The following is a 20,169-nucleotide window of genomic DNA, read 5'->3' as shown; positions in this document are numbered from 1 at the left end:
AACATTCCCCTCTGGGTAAACTATGTACATTACAAGGATTATAACAAACTTTGTTGCAGATTCCTACCTTTTGTTATTCTGAAGAAATTATTATTTGTTCCTCTGTGCTGAGTGTGTCTAATGGGAGTGGTTTCATAATTATCTATCAGCTTTGCAGCTGCAGAGCTCGAATGAGGAAATCTGCTGGGCCTGCATCCCTTTAGATGTGTTCCTATTGGGAGTATCTCACCAAAAATGAATTTTTTTTTGCAGGGGATGCCAGAAACCTGACTTGTATCTTATGCAGACTTCTGGGAAAATTGGTGAGCCAATCAGACAAGCAGGAAATGATGTTCCTGGGGTGTGCTCAGTATAAATTCTGTGTACAGGACAGCTCCAGGTAGCCATACAATTTTAAAGCTTGTAGTGATTGGATACCATTTTGCGATTTATTGATTGATTGATGGTTGATAATCCCTGTTAATGCAGTTGTGGTTTGCGGTATGCTCACCAAGTGCCTTGGGCTATGGTGTTTGTCTTTTGAAAGTAGTGTATTGTTGTTAGGTACCTGTTAGTTAAAGTCCGAAGTGTTGCTTGAGTGCTGAGGATTCAGGCGAAAATGTAGTCAGAGATCAGGCCGGAAACCGATCGGGCAAAGTGGTATCCAAACGTAATCCAAAGAATGGTCAGGCAGGCAGAAGTCATACATAAGCTGGCGTTGAAGTACAGATTCGGCAGGCTGAAGAGGGGTCAAGAATACAGGCAAACATTCATACAGGATCGTCAGTAAAAGAGCAAACAGCACACCCAGGAAGATGTTCCAAAACAAACGGGCATTGAGGAACAGGAAGTGCTGCTATTTAAATGCTGGATAAATTGTACATTGTTCACAGCTGGTTAAATTGTACATTGTTCGCAGCTGGCAGCAGGTGGAGCTAGTGAGTCCAAAAGTAAAGCATCAGGCTGGAAAATCACTGCCAAAACTCCAGAGCTTCTTTGTGGCACAACAGATAAGGCTGCAAGCTACGAAACAGGGAACCTCCTGGTTCAGGTACATGACAATTGTTATTATTCTTCATATTTTGTTTCTGCAATACAATTCCTTGCCAATGTCTAATTATCTAATTTGATGTCCATCTGATGTGCTCTTTTTTTTTTTTTTTTTTTTTTTTTTTTTATACTCTTCTTTACTTTCAGGGAAATTTCACTGGTTTTTGTATTTATTGTCTTTATTTAATGTGAAGAATAAAAACCAGCAATTTAAAAGTGGGTTTTTATTTTTCCTTTTTTTGGATGACCTGGTTTGTTGGACATCTTAAGGGTATATGAGATTTTTTGTTTATTTTCCTTTTCTTTTTTTTTCCACATTAAAAATTTTATTGAAACAAAAGCATTACAAATTCACATATAGAACATGCAATAACAAAGTATACTTATCATATATAAATAAATCAATAGAATATTGTAGTTTAACATTTCTGTATGTGACATTAGATGTATACAGCAACTATGTATAGCTGTCAGGCAATAGTAACTTACAAAATAAGTAAATGATAATGTCAAGCATAAGAAATGCTATTTTCTTGATTGGTTTAATTTAAAGGAAAATGGCATAGTACGTAAGTGAATATCAGTAAGGTTTTCCACTTACAGAGTCAGATGTCTGTCTGCCATCATCCTGGATATACAGGGAAAGAAGAAACGTATATCCCCCATTACAGACTGGGACTATATCGGCAAACAGTACACCACAGACATATATGATAAAATTATATCAATTTATTTCAACATATTAACATTGTTTTCCAATTTTTTCCCAAAAGAAAATGAAAACATAAAGACATAAACATGTACATATTAAAAATGGCTCATTATACAAGCATCTCAATATTGGTTGACACATGTTAGAAGTTTGCTGTCTCCATTCCACCCAACATGTTTCAGGTCTCTGTCCTTTCCGCAGGGCTTTTTTTTTTTTTAGGAAGGAGATGCATGTTTTCAACAGTAGTCCATTAAAAAATATGACATTGTAATGGACATAGGTGCAGATCATATAACAGGAAAAACGTACATTATCTTACATAATACCTACCACTTCAAACAGTCAAGGTAGGGTATGGCCGTATGGTACTGTGCAGAGGGTAGAGCCTTGTTTCCTTGGATCGGCACCACCGCCTTAGAGCCTCAAATTGGTGGCGGTGGTGCCGATCCATCCTGTCCAGGCAGATACAAGGCTCTACCCTCTGCAGAGTACCATATGGCCATACCCTACCTTGACTGAGGTGGTAAGTAATATGTGAGATTATTTATGTATTTCCTGTTATATGATCTGACCGTATGTCCATTAAAATGTCATTCTTTTTTGATAGAATGCTGTTGAATATATGCATCTCCTTCCTAAAAAAAAAACCCTCTGGAAAGATCAGAGACCTGAAATGTGTTGGGTGGAATGGTGACAGCAAACCTCTAACGTGTGTCAACCAATATTGAGCAATTTTTTAATATGTACATGGTTACGTCCTTATGTTTTCATTTTATTTTGGGAAACAATTTGAAAACAATTTGAATATGTTGAAATAAATTGATATAATTTTATCATATATGTCTATGGTGTACTGTTTGCCAATATAGTTCTAGTCTATAATGAGGGATATAAGTTTCTTCTTTCGCTGTAAGTGAATATCAGGTATTCTATAAATACATTTTGAAATACATACACCAATATTCTAATATTATTATTAAAAACTTCAACATAGAGGGAACTCTAGTCATACTCAACTCGTTTGACTATGCTAATGAGACATGACAACAACTTTTGGACTCTGAAACTTATTCAGGTTTACCTGCTGACTCCACCCAAACATACAAGGAACAAATAATATTCATTGTCAATGAGGCTTTTTTTCTGTGCGGATTCTGAGCCATACTGAAGCTAATAGGTTGATACCTTCCCATCCTGTTGCACCCATTTTTCACCATTTACCTAAGACGCACAAAACCAACACTCCACTCCAAGGCCAGTATTGGTTTCCTAGGTGAACCACTTTGTAATCTCATGGACATAAATAATCATCAAAAGAATGAAATGTGAACAATAAATCAACAAAGGTACACTAAGTATATGATAAATGATCATCAAATAATCATCAGAAGAAAGAATGTGAACAGTGAATCAACGGAGGTACACTGGGTGCGTGAATCACACATGCAAATAATCAAGTCCCAGACAGTCCACAAACAAGTGCCAATAAATCTTCTTGGTGATGAAGGTGCAATGAGTGAATAGTGCAATGATGGTTCGCAGACTTTGTATCCCCCACGGCACCGTGTGAAAACTGATAATGTGATGGTACCCTTACCAGCTCCTATATAGCATGCACTTTAAAACTTTCAAGGGCCAGGTTCAATGGAACAAGGTATCTTCCCACAACCTAATTTTTCACCTCGTGAAGAATGGGGGTTGGACTCTTACCAAATGTAAAGATGTCAGAAATTAGGTATGGGAAAGTCTGCCGGTGACCACCAATATTCCTCCAGGGCCCTTATGTTCTGGGTATCTCTCTCAGAACGCTCCTGCTAAGACTCCATTTCCAAGGTGAGGGCTTCCTCTATGGATCACTCCCAGTTTGTCACACCTTCACTTTGATCAGCATGTTGCCGGTATGTGTGTTCGCTCTCCCCGCCTCTCAGTACCAGCACAGCGCAGACTGCCTCCACTCACTTCCGGCGCGGCGAAGAACGACACAGGAAGTGGGCGCGGACAGATCACGTGGCTGATCAAAGTGTGACAAACTGGGAGTGATCCATAGAGGAAGCCCTCACCATCTTGGAAAAGGAGTCTTAGCAGGAGCGTTCTGAGAGAGATACCCAGAACATAAGGGCCCAAAAAGATTTATTGGCACTTGTTTGTGGACTGTCTGGGACTTGATTATTTGCATGTGTGATTAACACACCCAGTGTACCTCCGTTGATTCACTGTTCACATTCTTTCTTTGATGATCATTTATCACATACTTAGTGTACCTTTGTTGATTTATTGTTCACATTTCATTCTTTTGATGATTATTTATGATACATACTATTGAGCGCACCTATACACCTTTTCAATTCATTCACTCCATCACGGTTGGAGTTTCAGTTGCTGCTAATAGGACATTTATCAGTTTGCGCACCTTTATTTTAATTTTTAATCTCATGGACACCCTGTTACAACCCTTAGTCTCCAGAATCCCTTCTCATCTACAGGACACCAAACACACTATACAAGAGTTTAATGGGTTTCCCTGGGATGAAGACAAAAAATGGTTAACCTGTGATGTAAAATCCCTTTTCTCCAGCATACATCACAATCTTGGTCTACAGTCATTGAAACATCATATGGACCTGTTCACTGAGTATTCATCTGAGCTCAAGTGGTTTATCTTAGAAGTTGTATCTTACCTTTTACATCACAACTATTTTCTATTTAATTAGAAATGGTATATACAAAAATGAGGGGCATTTATGGGGGCTAAATTTTCCCCCACCTACGCTAACCTGAATATGGGCTGGTGGGAGGAACAATATATTTACAATGCAAACAACCCATACAGGGGCTCCGTCATGGCATACTTTCGCTACATTGATGACCTCATCTTCGTTGCTGACTGTAGTGTACCCAGGAAGGCGTTCTTGAACTATCTCAATAACAATCCATTAAACTTGAGGTTTACGTCAGAAGAACACCTTGGTAGGATCAGTTATCTTGATCTCACACTGCACGGCTCAGTCGAGAACATAATAGTTACAGTATGTGCGTATAGAAAGTCCACTTCCAAACGCACTTCTTCATGGTCCTAGTTGTCACTCCCCCATACAATCAGGGCTATTCCACGGGGGCAATTCCTCCGGGCTAGACGGAATTGATCACGCCTGGTGGATTTTCATAGAGAGGCTGCTTTACTTGAACAGAGACTCTGTGATCGGCGTTACAACAGATCATGCGTTAACAGGCACATCTCCATGCCAGGAGCTTTTGCAGAAGTGCTCTTTGACAAATCAACCCCCCCAAGCAGGACAGAATGGCTAATGTACCTGTTTTTTCCACACAATGCAGCTCACAATTCCAAGACATAAAACGCACTATATCCGATGATATACAATGATGATTCCTATAGGGAGGTCCTAAGTCAGGGCAATAACTATGTGGCCAGAAAAGCATTGAGTAACATGGTGTCTCCTAGTGCCTATGTTTCCAAACCACCAACCCGTACACGGCAGGCATGTACACATGTGGAGCGCCAAGATGTTCGAGTTGTAGCCACCTGGATGACCCCCAATCTTGTCACCTCTGTTCCAATGGTTTTGCCCTAACCATTGCACAACTAGGTAATTGCCATACTAGGTTTGTCATATATCTGATTACATGCATAGAATTCAATATCCAGTATGTACGAAAGACAACTAGAAGACTGAGTAACTGAATGAGGGATCACTTTCTGGACATTAGCACAAACAAAAACATGAATAAAGCTAGACATTTCAACCAATTCCATCATCAAAAAGTCACAGTCTTTCAAAGTACAGATTGTGGAGATGGTTAATTGCCCTCCTCGTGGGGGCGATAGTTTGTTCCCTCCTTTATAGGAGGCAGGTATACTGAATATTTAGGCTTGATACTCACATCCCCAGAGGTTTAAACTACGAATGGGATCTCACACATTATTATGAATAGTTTCCATCATTTTGTATTATGAGTCATCAATCCGATGTTCCATTACCCCTTTCACATTTGCTTTGAGTTATTCAATAGTCTTTTGACAATATTGACAATATATTGATACATGGTCAGCTCCTCTACAATATCCATTACCATCATTATGCAATCTCTCCTTTTTTCAGTTCTCCTAGATAGAACTAGGTTCTTTGAGTTCTTTGAATTTTTACTTCATATATTTTTTATTCTCATTCATTTTTGGTTCATTATTCCTAATTTCTGCCCCAACTTCTTATTTTTTTTATTATATTTTTTTTTTTAAGAACAGAGGGTCTTTCTATAGTTTCCCTTTAATATATTCTATTTATTTATTTATTTACAATTTTGTGTAGACATTACTAAATTGCCCTATAAGGTTATCTTTTCTCATTAATTTTTTTTAGTAGATTTCTCATTAATGTTTTAAGAGACAAGTTATTAAAGACTTTAAATGGGAGGGGAGGGGGGTGGGGTAGAATATTTGAATTTTAGCCTTATTATTAAATTCCTGCACATTTGTTTCCTTGCATAAACTTTGCAAGAGGCTGGCCATTTAAAACCTCCTTACAACCAGATCTCCCATGGTTGCTCTGTGAATAAACTTCCTTAACCCTTTCCCATCCGTACTATAGCCGAAAGACGGCTACAGCGTTTGCTTACTTTGCCAGGAGGGCATCTATAGACATCTTCCTGTGCTCGCACTGCCCAGTGGAGTCAGCTGATCACAGATCAGGGTAAAGGGCCAATCACAGCGGCCCTTTACCACATAAACAGCTGTCAGCCATAGACACCTGATCACCGAAGTAAACAGAAGCTGGTGCAAACATTGCTGTTAATCAGTGCCAATCAGCGCTGCCAAGCAGTGCCAATCAGTGCTGCCAATCAGTGCCCATCAGTGCCTCATCATCAGTGTCACTTTTCAGTGCTGCTTGTCAGTGCTGCCTATCAGTGCCACCTACCAGTGCCCATCATTGCCTCCTATCAGTGCCACCTATCAGTGCCCATCAGTGCCACCTTTCAGTGCCCATCAGTGCCAGGGGAGGGCTTGGCAGCCTTAGGCCTGGGGGGGGAGTCCAGTCAACCACCAAATCAGCTCACCATCCATGCCCACCTGGTTTTATAACAGATATTGATGTTATTAAGCAAGACAAACATGATGCAATGTGGTAACATAATTCAATGTTAATAACAACAAAGGAGGTTTAACAAAAATACATGACATCATGCCAGGCAGAGCCTAGGAAGCTAGAAAAACAGTACTTCTCCTACGCTCAAGTGGCCTAGGAAGCTCCTGTCGGGCGGAGATCACTCTGCCTGACAGGGAAGTGACTGTGTTAGTATTGTGCTGGCTGGGTTCAGGAGCGTACTCTGCACACTCATACCGCTCTGCTGCAGCTCTGCAAATATAACATTGTGTAGTGGCGAGCGGCAGCTGTATACAGGGTCTGGCCCCTACATTAATCCAGCCCTAGGTGCGGCCTTTTTACCTGAAATCAGAGCAGCCTAGGGGGAGATTGGCACTCTGCACCCCTTTCCAGTCCTCCCCTGATCAGTGCCACCGCTCATAGTCCTTTAGTGCCACCTATCAGTGCCCATTAGTGCCACCCATCAGTGCAGCCTCATCAGTGCTTCATGATCAGTGACCACTAGTGCCACCTCATCAGTGCCCATCAGTGCAGCCTCATCAACGCACATCAGTGAAGGAGAAAAATTACCCGTTTACAATTTTTTTTTTCAAAATTCTCGTTCTTTTTTTTTGTTAAGCAAAAAATAAAAACCCAGTAGTGATTGAATACCAGCAAAAGAAAGCTCTATTTTTGTGGGAAAAAAATGATAAAAATGTCATATGGGTGCATTGTTGCATGACCGCACAATTGTCATTCAAAGTGCTACAGAGCTGAAAGCTGAAAATTGGCCGGGGCAGGAAAGGGGAAAAAGTGCCCTGTAGGCAAGTGGTTAAACACATAACCTCAATGACCAGCCCTTCACAATTACTTTACACACCTGATATTCATTCTGAATGTTGGCTGATAATGCATTTAACCGCCTCTTCCACCTAGAGACTCCATCGGCATGAGTAATTGATGGTGGGCGAAGTGAAATGTGTTGGGGGCATGGACTGGTAGGGTCCAAGCTGAGACTGCCATTTACTATCACACAGCAGGCTTTGACTTGATGTGAGGCTCCCGGGACACCTATCACTCTCTACTATTCTATATATTTCTTGCATGTTTCTTTTTTTTCTGGACAATATATGGTTTCTAGGTATTGAAATACAGCACCAACCCTCTAGTGCTAGGTATATAGTAATGTCGCCGTCAATTTAAGTGTATGCTTAAATAGGGAGTGAAGATGCAATACACAGCGAAATGCATTGTGGTTAATCTCGAGCGGCATCACTCTCGGTTATGTTACTTCCGGTTTAGGTGGAACACAAGGTGGAACGCACGCTACTAGTTAGTGCTACTGGAAGCACTACTAAATGTGAGTCTATTTTGATTGTATTATGCACCTTTATTCATTAAATACATCTGCACTATAATACCTCTATGTGTTTGAATTCCCTGAGCATTTTATCCCAACGGGGTGAATTTTCCGTGACGAGGCTCATTTAACCCAATGAATCCATACTTCATACCTGGTAGCCTTGGAGGCACAAATTCAGCTCTATAGGTCCTGGTGGCCTGAATAACTCTGGTAAGTGGCCAATACTTACCAAGGTGGAGGAGCACTACTTGCTCACAGATCAGCACCTTTATTGAAGCACGGATCACTTTATAGGAGAATAAGGAGATCACCACCCAGTTTTGTTTAAGAGAGAAATGAACTTTGCACATTTTATATATAATTAAACATGTTTACATATCTACTTTAAGCACTTTGGAATGTACTGCACATTGCACTATCAATTGCACAGTGGTTTATAACTCAACGGAATAATATACTGTATGTGAATGTTTAATTAAGATACCTGGATAGCATATTTTGCACTTTGGAATCACTGCAATTTGTACATATCCATTTGCACATTTTTTTATATTTTTAGAATTTTTTGTTTTTTCAGCACTTTTTCAACACCATAATCATTGTATATAAAATGTATTCATTGTATGGTTCAAAAATATGTTTGTATACTAAAGAGTAATAGCACCTCAACATATACCACACAATATATGGTTTATGCATTTGCTTTTGGATTAGTCAGAATGTCTTTCTTGTTTTTGTAATATTGAAAAAATAAAGTAAGATTTAAAAAAGTGTGTTCAAGTTTAAGTCAAGTACATATGGAATATTGCATATGAATACCTTAGAATTATTAAATTCCAATTACGGTTTCTGTTTAAATCTGCTGGATATTTTCAGGTGTATACAAAACGTTATGTGTTCTAAGTCTTGGTTGATTTCCTTTGGAAAGAAGTAACAGACTATAAAAAAATAAATAAAAAATCCTGTTCCCTACCAGCATGCATCAGAGAAACAGTGATCTCTGTTCAGAGGTCTAACATGCCCTGAGTGCTCTCTCAGCAAATAAAAACATCAGTCACCCAAAAACACACTTGTGGCACGTGGACATTAACCACTTAAGCCCCGGAAGATTTTACCCCCTTTCTGACCAGGGGGTATTTTGCGATTCGGCACTGCGTGACTTTAACGGACAATTGCGCGGTTGTGCGACGCTGTACCTAAACAAATTTGATGTCCTTTTTTTCCTACAAACAGAGCTTTCTTTTGGTGGTATTTGATCACCTGTGTGATTTTTTGATCATGCGCTATAAACAAAAAAATAGCGACAATTTTGCAAAAATAACAATATTTTTCACATTTTTTTATATGAAATTCCCCCCCAAAAAATGTAAAAATCAAAATTTTTTAACATTTTTGGCCAATTTGTTTTCTGCTACATATGTTTGGTAAAAAAAAAATCACAATAAGCATATTTTAATTGGTTTGCGCAAAAGTTATTGCGTTTACTAACTAAGGGAAAGATTTTTGTCATTTTTGTTGTTTTTTTTAACGAGTAATGGTGGCGATCTGCGATTTTTTTGGGACTGCGACATTGCGGCGGACAGATCGGACCCTTGACTGACATTTTAGACACTTTTGGGGTTACCAGTGACATTACTACAGTAACCAGTGCTAGAAATATTCACTGTTACTGTAAAAATGACACTGGCAGGGAAGGGGGTTAACTTTATTGGGGAAGGAGGGGTTAAGTGTGTCCCTAGGGGTGTGCTTCTAACTGTAATGGGATGTGGCTTTACATGTAACAGCACAGATCAACGTTCCTACATAGCAGGACCATATGATCTGTGCTTTTACACAGGGAAGAATGACAGGCGGCTTTGTTTACATTAGCCGCCTGCCTTTCTCCCTTCACAGCGGACGATCGCGAGTGACCAGCGGACATCGGGTCCGCCAGTCACACGCACAGAGGTGTCCATGAATGAGTCGGGGCAGGAGTGCTCCTCCAGGGGCGCACGCTCGCCCCCTATTGGCTTATAGGCTAGTGACGTACCCATACGTCACTTTGCCTGGCCGGGGCTGACCGTACATATACTGCAGCGGTTGGCAACCGGTTAATGTCCACCCTTTTTCCACCACACATATGAGGATGCCAGTATAAGAGATCTTAGCATAGCCTCCGAGGTTGGCTGCCTGTGGTTGGTGAGGAGTACAAAGGCCCTTTACCTCCCAGACCTGTTGACTGTGGGGGGAATCTGTTCTAGAGCCCTATCTCTCTAGCAGTGGTCTAACATGCCCCCTGTTGAGACAGCCTTATAGCTCCACATCAAGCAAAACTTATGCTCTTTGCTAACTAAAAACTACAAGCCCTAGCATAAAGCTATTATGAATAGGTCTACGCTAGTAACAAATTAACCACTTGCCGACCGCACGCCACATATATACTGTGGCAGCGAGTCAACGTATGGATACGTCAGTTTGCTGGAGTGGTTCTGGGGGCGACCGCGTGCCACCGCCGGCGTGCTTCCGCCCCCACTAGGCAGTGGGGATGCCAATCCACAGGCACCCCCGGCTGAGAGAGCTGTTGTAAACACCGCAGACCATTGTTGTCTCTGAAATGATCACAGAGCATCTGTGATCCTCCTATATAGGATCACATGTCTCTGTGGTCATTTCACAAGTCCCTCCCCCTCACAGTTAGAAAACACTCCCCTAGGCTCACTCCTAACCCCTTGATCACCACTGTGTTAACCCCTTCCCTGCCAGTGTCATTATTAAAGTAACAGTGCATATTTTTTTAGCACTGATTACTGTAGTAATGTCACTGGTCCCCCCCAAAAGTGTCAAAAATGTCAGTTAGGTGTCCAATCTGTCTGTCGCAATGTCGCAGTCCTGCTAAAAATCGCAGATCACAGCCATTACTAGTAAAAATAATAAAGATAAATAAAAATGACATAAATGTATTCCCTAGTTTGTAGATGTAATAACTTTTGCGCAAACCAATCAATATACACTTATTGGGATTTTGTTTTACCAAAAATATGTAGCAGAATACAAATTGGCCTAAAACGATGTAAAATGTTGATTTAATTTTTTTTTTTTTTTTGAGAATGTCATATAGCAGAATGTGAAAAATACTGTTTTTTTCCAGAATTGCTGCTCTTTTTTGTTTATAGCGCAAACAATAAAAATTGCACAGGTGATCAAATACCACCAAAAGAAAGCTCTATTTGTGGTAAAAAAAGAACATAAATTTTATTTGGGTACAGCATTGCACAACTGCGCAATTGTCCATTAAGTTAAGGCAGTGCCGAATCACAAAATAGGGCCTCTCCAAATTGAATAATTTATTTGAGTACTTCGGGAGTGTACTTTGTACAGACTACTATAGAATGACACTCACTTCCTATTAGTCACCATTAGAGTTGAGCGAACACCTAGATGTCCGGGTTCGGCCGAACTTGAAAAAAAAAGTCCGGGTTCGTGACCCGGACTTAACCCGAACTTTACCCCGATCCCGAACCCCATTGAAATCAATGGTGACCCGAACTTTTGAGCACTGAAATGGCTCTAAAACAAACATGGAAAGGGCTTGAGGGCTGCAAATAGCAGCAACATCATCTTAATAGCATGGCAAGTGCTCTGGAAACAAATGTGGATAGGGAAATAACTTAAAAGAACATAAAAAACATAAAAATAAAAAATAATAATCTTGAATGATGTAGGAGGAGGACGAGGCCCATATGGAGTAGGAGGTTGAGGTGGCGGTGGATGTGGCGGTGTAGGTGGAAGCGGCGGTTGAGGAGGACAAGGTATCCAACACTGTTTTTTGTTTTTAATTGTATTTCTTTTTAAATTAGGGTACACCCCAAAAGAGTTAGAAAGATCAAATACAAAAATGGCTGGCTAAGGCCGATATACATGTCTATTCTGCACAAGGTACGGACAAGTCCTGTGGGATCAATGCCTGGTTCATTTTAATGAACGTGAGCTTGTCCACATTGGCTCTGGACAGGCGGCTGCGCTTGTCTGTGATAACACCCCCAGCCGTGCTAAATACACATTCAGATAATAAACTGGCTGCAGGACAGGCAAGCACCTCCAAGGCATAAACGGCAAGCTCAGGCAATGTGCCCAATTTGGAGAGCCAGAAGTTGAAGGGGGCAGACCCATCATTCAGTACGTCTAGGCGTGTGCACACATACTACTCCACCATGCTAGTGCTGGGTCGTGGTGCTGCTGGTGGAGCTCCTGTTGCAAGGAGAGGACGTGGTCAATCTGTGCCAGCTACACGCACAAGTGAAACACCTTATCACCTGCGAGTAGGCGACAGAACCTTACAGCAGTATTTGGCAGGGCCTAATGCGCCTCTACAAATGTTGAGGCCAGAACAAGTACAGGCGATAGTAGATTGGGCTGCTGACAGTGCCTCCAGTTCCTTCACATTGTCTCCCACCCAGTCTTCTGCTGAAAGGTCAGAGCAGCCAATGTCCATCAAACTGTCACCGCACCCCCTTGCAAATCAGCCAAGCAGTCTGAGCTCCAAGTCATGCAGCAGTCTCTTCTTCTTTTTGATGAATCTGTTAGCATGGTTTCCCAGGGCCATCCACCTAGCCCTGCCCCAGAAGTGGAAGAGATTGAGTGCACCGATGCCCAACCACTTATGTCTCAAGATGAGTACATGGGAGGACCATCGCAGCACGTCTCGGATGATGATGAAACACAGGTGCCAACTGCAGCGGAATTCCGAATTGTGGAGACCGACAAGGGTTGCAGGGGTGAAGACTGCGTGGAAGATGATGTGGAGGACGATGAGTTCCTCGACCCCACATGGAATGAATGTCATGCAGGTGACCTGAGTGGTTTGGAGAAAGAGGCGGTGGTTGCACAGAGCCACCAGCACAGCAGAAGAGGGAGCAGGGTGCAAAAGTGGAGCGGCCGTGCCCTAGACACTGCGCATGCTACTGCCCAATGCAGCAAGGGACCGAGCACACCAAAGCCAGCTCAAAGGAGTTCCCTAGCGTGGCAGTTCTTCAGACAATGTGATGATGACAGGACACAAGTGGTTTGCACGCTGTGCAATCAGAGCCTGAAGCGAGGCATAAACCTTCTCAACCTAAGCACAATCTGCATGACCATGCATCTAAGTGCAAAGCACGAGCTGAAGGGGAGTAGACACCTCAAAAACAAAGAAAGGTCTCTGGCTCCTCCTGCTTCCTCTTCTGCTGCAGTCTCGGCCTCTTCATCCACCTCTGTAGTGAGACCAGCACCTGCCACCCGGGGGAAACAAACAGAGGATCTGCCAGCAACACCACCACCTGGGTCACCAACAACCATCTCCACAATGTCCTGTGGAAACGTTCAGCTTTCTAACTCCAAAACACTGGAGCGGAAGAGGGAGTACCCCCCCCTACCCACCCGTGATCCCTGGCCCTGAATGCCAGCATTTCAAATTTCCTGGCCTTTGAAATGCTGTCATTCCGTCTGGTGTAGACGCAGAGTTTTAAAAGCATTATGGTGGTGGCTGCCCCACAGTACGTCGTGCCCAGCCGCCACTACTTTTCCAGGCAAGCCATCCCTTCCCTGCACAACCAAGTGGGTGACAAAATCAGGTGTGCACTGCGCAACGCCATCTGTGGTAAGGTCCACCTAACTATGGATACGTGGACCAGTAGGCACGGTCAGGGACATTATATCTCCCTAACAGCACACTGGGTAAATGCAGTGGCGGCTGGGCCTGAGGCGGATAGCAGTTTGGCGCATGTCCTTCCCCACATAGGATTGCAGTGCGCTTCAGTTTGCCTCCTGTTCCTAACTCCTCCTACTCCGCTTCCTCACCCTCTACTGCCTCCTCATCCAGTCAGCGTAACACCTTCACCACTGACTTCAGCACAGCCAGGGGTAAACGACAGCAGGCAGTTTTAAAACTTGCCTGTTTGGGGGAAAAACCACACACCGCGCAGGAGTTGTGGAGGGGCATTCAACAGCAGACCGATGAGTGGTTGCTGCCAGTGAGCCTCAAGCCCGGCCTGGTGGTGTGCGATAGTGGGTGAAATCTCGTAGCAGCTCTGGCCTAGCCGGTTTGACACACATCCTTTGCCTGGTGCATGTGCTGAATTTGGGGGTGCAGAGGTTCCTTAGAATTTACCCCGATATGTCAGAGCTGCTGCAGAAAGTGTGGGCCGTCTGTGCGCACTTTCAGCATTCTCACCCTGCTGCTGCTCGCCTGTCAGCGATGCAGCGTAACTTCGGCCTTCCCGCTCACTGCCTCATATGTGACGTGCCCACAAGGTGGAACTCTACCTTGCACATGCTGGCCAGACTGTGCGAGCAGCAGCAGGCCATAGTGGAGTTTCAGCTACAGCACGCACGCATGAGTCGCTCTGCGGAACAGCCACACTTCACCACCAGTAACTGGGCCTTTATGCGAGACCTGGGTGCCTTGTTGCGCTGTAACATATGAAGACTAGGCTGCAATTTAATATTTTTTCCCTAAATGGGTGTTTATTGAATAGCGGAATAGAACAGCAGTATCCAAAGGATTTATCTCACAGTAACATATGCAGACTAGGCCGCAATTTAATATTTTTTCCCTAAATGGGTGTTTATTGAATAGCAGAATAGAACAACAGTACACAACGGGTGTATCTCACAGTAACATATGCAGACTAGGCTGCAATTTAATATTTTTTCCCTAAATGGGTGTTTATTGAATAGCGGAATAGAACAAAAGTATACAACGTGTGTATCTCACACGTACAGATACAGACTAGGCCGCAATTTAATATTTTTTCCCTAAATGGGTGTTTATTGAATAGCGGAATAGAACAACAGTATCCAAAGGGTGTATCTCACAGTAAAATATGCAGACTATATCACATGCTGCACTGGCCAATCACAGCCATGCCATTAGTAGGCATGGCTGTGATGGCTTCTAGGGCACACTAGTTAAACGCTTGCTGATTGGCTGCCTTGCACCTGTTTAAACTGCGCCATTAAAACCACGCCAAAACATCAAATAAAGTTACCGAACAACGGACAGTACCCGAACATACAGTGAAATGTTCGGGTTCAGGTGCGGGTACCGAATACCCAAAAGTCCAGTATGAACCCGAACAATACAATCCGGGTTCGCTCAACCCTAATAAAGAGATAAGCAGTGGAAGGTTTCCTTTACAATGTTCAATTGATGTCAATGAGCAAATATTTACTACCATATTTCATTTTAAACATACATAATTTCATAATATAGTAATAAAAACATGTTACTTTATTATTATTTTTTTTAATCAAGGTCACAAACATATCCCAAAGAGATCTTGGCTACTCCTTATGGAATCTTTCATCTGCAAAGAATATAAATACTTGTCTGGAAACTGTTTTTTTATTTGAACAGCTACACTTATCCATCAACACACCTTACATTTACAGAATATATATATAGTACATACAGATAGTTATAGATATTCTGTATAGATATTGAGATATTTATATATATGATACTTACTATTTTCGCTCAATTTCTTTTTTTTATCTTTTAACAATTATGACATCCTTTATATTTCCTTTTTAAATCATAAATAGAGATACTGGTTAAAAAAAAAAAAAAAAAAAACCCTCTTATAAAGACAACTTATGTGATAATGAACATTAACTAAACTGGTAACTTTGACATTTTATCACTTAAAAAACAAAATTGTCGTTGTTTTTTTTTTTTATATTTACTTTAAATTTTAACCACATATGGGTTTCCTTCAGAGTTCATTAGTGAATAGAGTAAGTATTTTTTTTTATTTTAAGATAAATTCAATAAGCAATAATGCTCTTATTGAAGAAAATAATAATCATTAAGCATTGATTTTAACCTCATTTTTAATTTCTGTCATTGAATTAAAGTGTTTGTTAGCCCAAATACTAAAGTTTCACAAATAACCCCCTTTTTTTCCTGGAAAATGTATCTGAGCAAGATCTTTTATATATCATGTATAGGCTGTATATATAGGTGTAATTTTGTATTTGTTCATAATCCCACTTTAAATCTGTCATATTTACAGTGTATGGAGCTATGTAGTGTTTCAAGCTTGTGTCCTAAATTTTCATGTCTTCTTTTATCATATGAAAAGCCAGTGGCTGTATTACTAAAATAATAGAAACTGTCCACTTAGCAAGGGAAATATTCACTGAAATCAGTAAATTAGATGAAGCCATATTTTGTTCAATCAAACATTTTTTCTTGCAAATTTAAAAATCCTGTTTTTTAATTCACTTGAATGTTGTTGGGTATTTACAGAAGGTTCCCCTTATTTACTGTTTTTAATAAAATGCTAACATTTTTGTAACGGATCAACCAGCACCCCGACTGGGCACCTCTGTTGACAGATGCTCCTAGTGCTTCCCCAGGGCTCCAAGCACTCCACCAGACACCATAACCGCCTCAGACCCCACGAACCCCCACAGCTTGGTTAGGGTCTCGCCGTCTCCTACCCACCCTGGACCTACGACAAGCCTCCAGGTTCCCGTGGGTGAACCTCTCTTTCCCCAGAGAGGGCAGCAAGAACAAGCTCTACACAAGCTCTTACAAGAGCTTAGTGATTATCCAAGGGAGTATGGAAGACCATAGCAATCCCTTGTAGCATATTCCCCCAATAAGAGACAGGACTCTAGATTGAGGGTGAACTAACTCAACTTTATTGAACAAGAAACAGACTTATATACAATTTCCCCCCCACAAGGTTACCGCCCAGGTGGACCTTGTTAATGACTGGATGTGACATTCACAATCCAATAGAAACAGAGTTTTACACTCCCATACAGTGTACACAAAAATATACAATGTGGGACAATCCCCCCTAACCCTTAGCATCCAATCCACACACATATATACATTCCATAATAAGTTTCTCTTAAGGCAGAAAGACAGAACAATGTGAGGTCATTAACATTTAACAATGAGACAGGGGCAATCCACATTCCCTCCCAATACACAAACAATAGGGAAAACCTTTCTGACATTGAGGGATATGTAATACACACATTATTTAGGAATTACAGATTTCATGGCAATGGGAATAAATCTTCATATTTCTATATGGAGATATTGCTGACACATATTACTGTCCCATCTGAGGCAATTCAATCCATTAATTATTTATATTTCACTCATAGTGACGTTGAGTACCGTCACTATTTTTTTTTTTCTTCAAACATATCACACGCACCACAATCTTTTTTTTTTTTTTTTTTACAGTATACAGTAAACACAAGTTCATCTTAATATAGTTCATTTACTTTTAAAATAAATACATGTAATATCAATAATTTATTTTTTTACGTCACACAGACCACACTCAACGGTCATGCCACCACATTATTTTTTCTGGGTTTCAGCAGCATACCTTTGTATAATCTGCTGCTCTTCACGTTGGTCCTCACTATATACATCATGACAATATGTGGAAACTTTTTGATCATCCTGCTGGTATATTACAGCAAGACCCTTCATTCTCCCATGTACTTCTTCCTCTCCCAACTCTCTATATCTGACATCATGCTGACCACAGATATTGCTCCTAATATATTAAATATTGTTCTACATGAGAGGACCTCCATATCCTTTTCTAGTTGCATATTTCAGTATTGTGTTTATTCTACAATAGAAGTATTTGAATGTTTCCTTCTGACAGTGATGTCCTATGACCGCTATCTAGCCATCTGCTCTCCTCTGCATTATGTCTCCATTATGAAACAAACACTTTGCATTCAATTAGTTCTTGTATCCTGGCTGTTGGGTTGTTGTGTGACATTAATTTTTACACTTAGCTTATTTGAACTAGAATTCTGTGGATCAAACATTATTGACTATTTCTATTGTGATTTAAATCCTCTTCTGAAACTTTCTTGTTCAGATACATCCAGAATACAAATGGAAACCACCTTGATGTGCTTTCCCGTGCTAATACTACCCTTATTTCTGATAGCAGTTTCATATATTTATATTGTTGCAACCCTGTTAAAGATATCCTTCTTTTCTGGAAGAATGAAATCCTTTTCTACTTGTAGCTCCCATCTCACTGTTGTGTTGATATTTTATGTAACCTTAATTGCCACATATATGATTCCAAAGGAAGGGCAATCACGAACCATCAGCAAGATAGTGTCATTGTTGTACACTGTTTTTACTCCTTTTGTAAATCCTTTCATATACGGCCTGAGGAATAAAGATATCCATAACATTTTTAAAAAATGGTGTATATAACCAAAAGCTAATTAATTAAAAATCAATTTCTAGTTGTCAAAAGTTAGTTTTGATACACTGTATTAACCTGTATTAACCTGGCGGTATGATTCTGTCAGGAATTCTGTACCAAAAGCGGTACAATTGTTTTCATGGAAATTTGGCGTTATGTATTATAGGCCTACAATTCTTAGTAATTACTGACTTAAACCTGACCAAAACAAGACTCTAGTAGACATCCCAGATGTGATAAATTTTAAATACAAACGCATGAATTATAATCGATCAATAATATAATTCTATTATATAATATATAATATATATAATAAAATTATATTATTGATTCGATTATAATTCATGCGTTATATATTATATATATATATATGTGTGTGTGTGCATATATATATATACATATATACACACACATATATATATATATATATATATATATATATATATATATATATATATACATATATATATATGCATATAATATATATAATATAAAATGTGTAATGTGTTTGTGTTTTGTGCAACTTTTTTTTTTTTTTTTTTTGAATTTCCCTCCCTAGTTCCGCTCCCATGCAGCATTGCTGCTGCAGGGAACGGAACTAGGAAGTCATCAGACCGACGGAGACCGACGGAGAGCGGCGGGGATCTCGGCTGGCGGTCACAGCAATGAGAGATCATCGCTGGATCGCCAGGAGAAGGTAAGAGAACACCGCTGCGCTCTCTGCACATCCACCCCGAGCGTGACTCGGGGTTACCGATCCTGGTATGAAAAATCCACCCCGAGTCACGCTCGAGGTTACCCCCAGGGAGGTTAAGGTAATAAGATATTTTTTTATGCACCGTTCTTACATATGAGTTTATGTGAAATTTCCATTAACAGTCGTAAATATTATCACAGTGCTCGCTTGAGTCGGCACATATATCATGTGATCGCTGTGATCAATCACAGTGATCACATGATAACATATAAACAAAACTGTTATAAAAGGCTTTTTCATTCATGACAGCTTGCTTACTATTGTGATTGCTGTGATTGGCTAAGTCTATCACATAGTACAAAGCTGCTGTGAATGGCCTTTTACTATGTGATCACAAGTGACCAATCACAGTGATCACATGATAACCTATATACAAAACTGTTATAAAAGGCTTTCTCATTCATGACAGCTTGCTCACCATTGTGATTGCTGTGAATGGCTAAGGCTATCACATAGTACAAAGCTGCTGTGAATGGCCTTTTACTATCTGATCACAAGTGACCAATCACAGTGATCACATGATATCATATAAACAAAACTGTCATAAAAGGCTTTTTCATTCATGACAGCGTGCTTACTATTGTGATCTCTGGGATCAGTCACTTGTGATCACATAGTAAAAGGCCATTCACAGCAGCTTTGTACTATGTGATAGCCTTAGCCAATCACAGCGATCATAATAGTTATCAAGCTGTCATGAATATAAATGTATTCATGGCAGTTAAAATAATTGATATTGAAGTGATCATCACTGTAACAAGCAATCAAGCAAACAATCAATGTAAAAAAAATCTAGATCATGTTCCCAGAGTAGTACAGTGTCACTATGGTAACACGGCAATGCTCTGATAACAGTACATACAAAAAAAATTGCAAAAAAAGAAAAAAAAATGTAAAAAAGAAAGAAAAAAAAAATTGAAAATTTTAAACATACTGTTACTAGTCAGTAACCCTCATTACCGCCACACCAGTCATATTATGATGCTTTA

The 20,169-nt window shown here is 40.5% G+C and overlaps 1 protein-coding gene across 1 annotated transcript; it reads left to right on the top strand.

Moving 5' to 3' along the window:
* Positions 1-4,581: 4,581 nt before the first annotated feature.
* Positions 4,582-18,431, top strand: LOC309552980 (olfactory receptor 5P76-like; the record flags this gene model as incomplete). Its single annotated transcript, XM_082253886.1, has 2 exons — positions 4,582-4,767; positions 17,517-18,431. 2 exons carry the CDS (start codon positions 4,582-4,584, stop codon positions 18,429-18,431), a joined length of 1,101 nt encoding a protein of 366 aa, XP_082110012.1.
* Positions 18,432-20,169: the final 1,738 nt, after the last annotated feature.

Source organism: Pelophylax lessonae, assembly GCF_965119305.1.
Source record: "Pelophylax lessonae genome assembly, chromosome: 4".
Taxonomy (NCBI): domain Eukaryota; kingdom Metazoa; phylum Chordata; class Amphibia; order Anura; family Ranidae; genus Pelophylax; species Pelophylax lessonae.
This window is presented reverse-complemented; position numbering and strand designations above follow the sequence as displayed.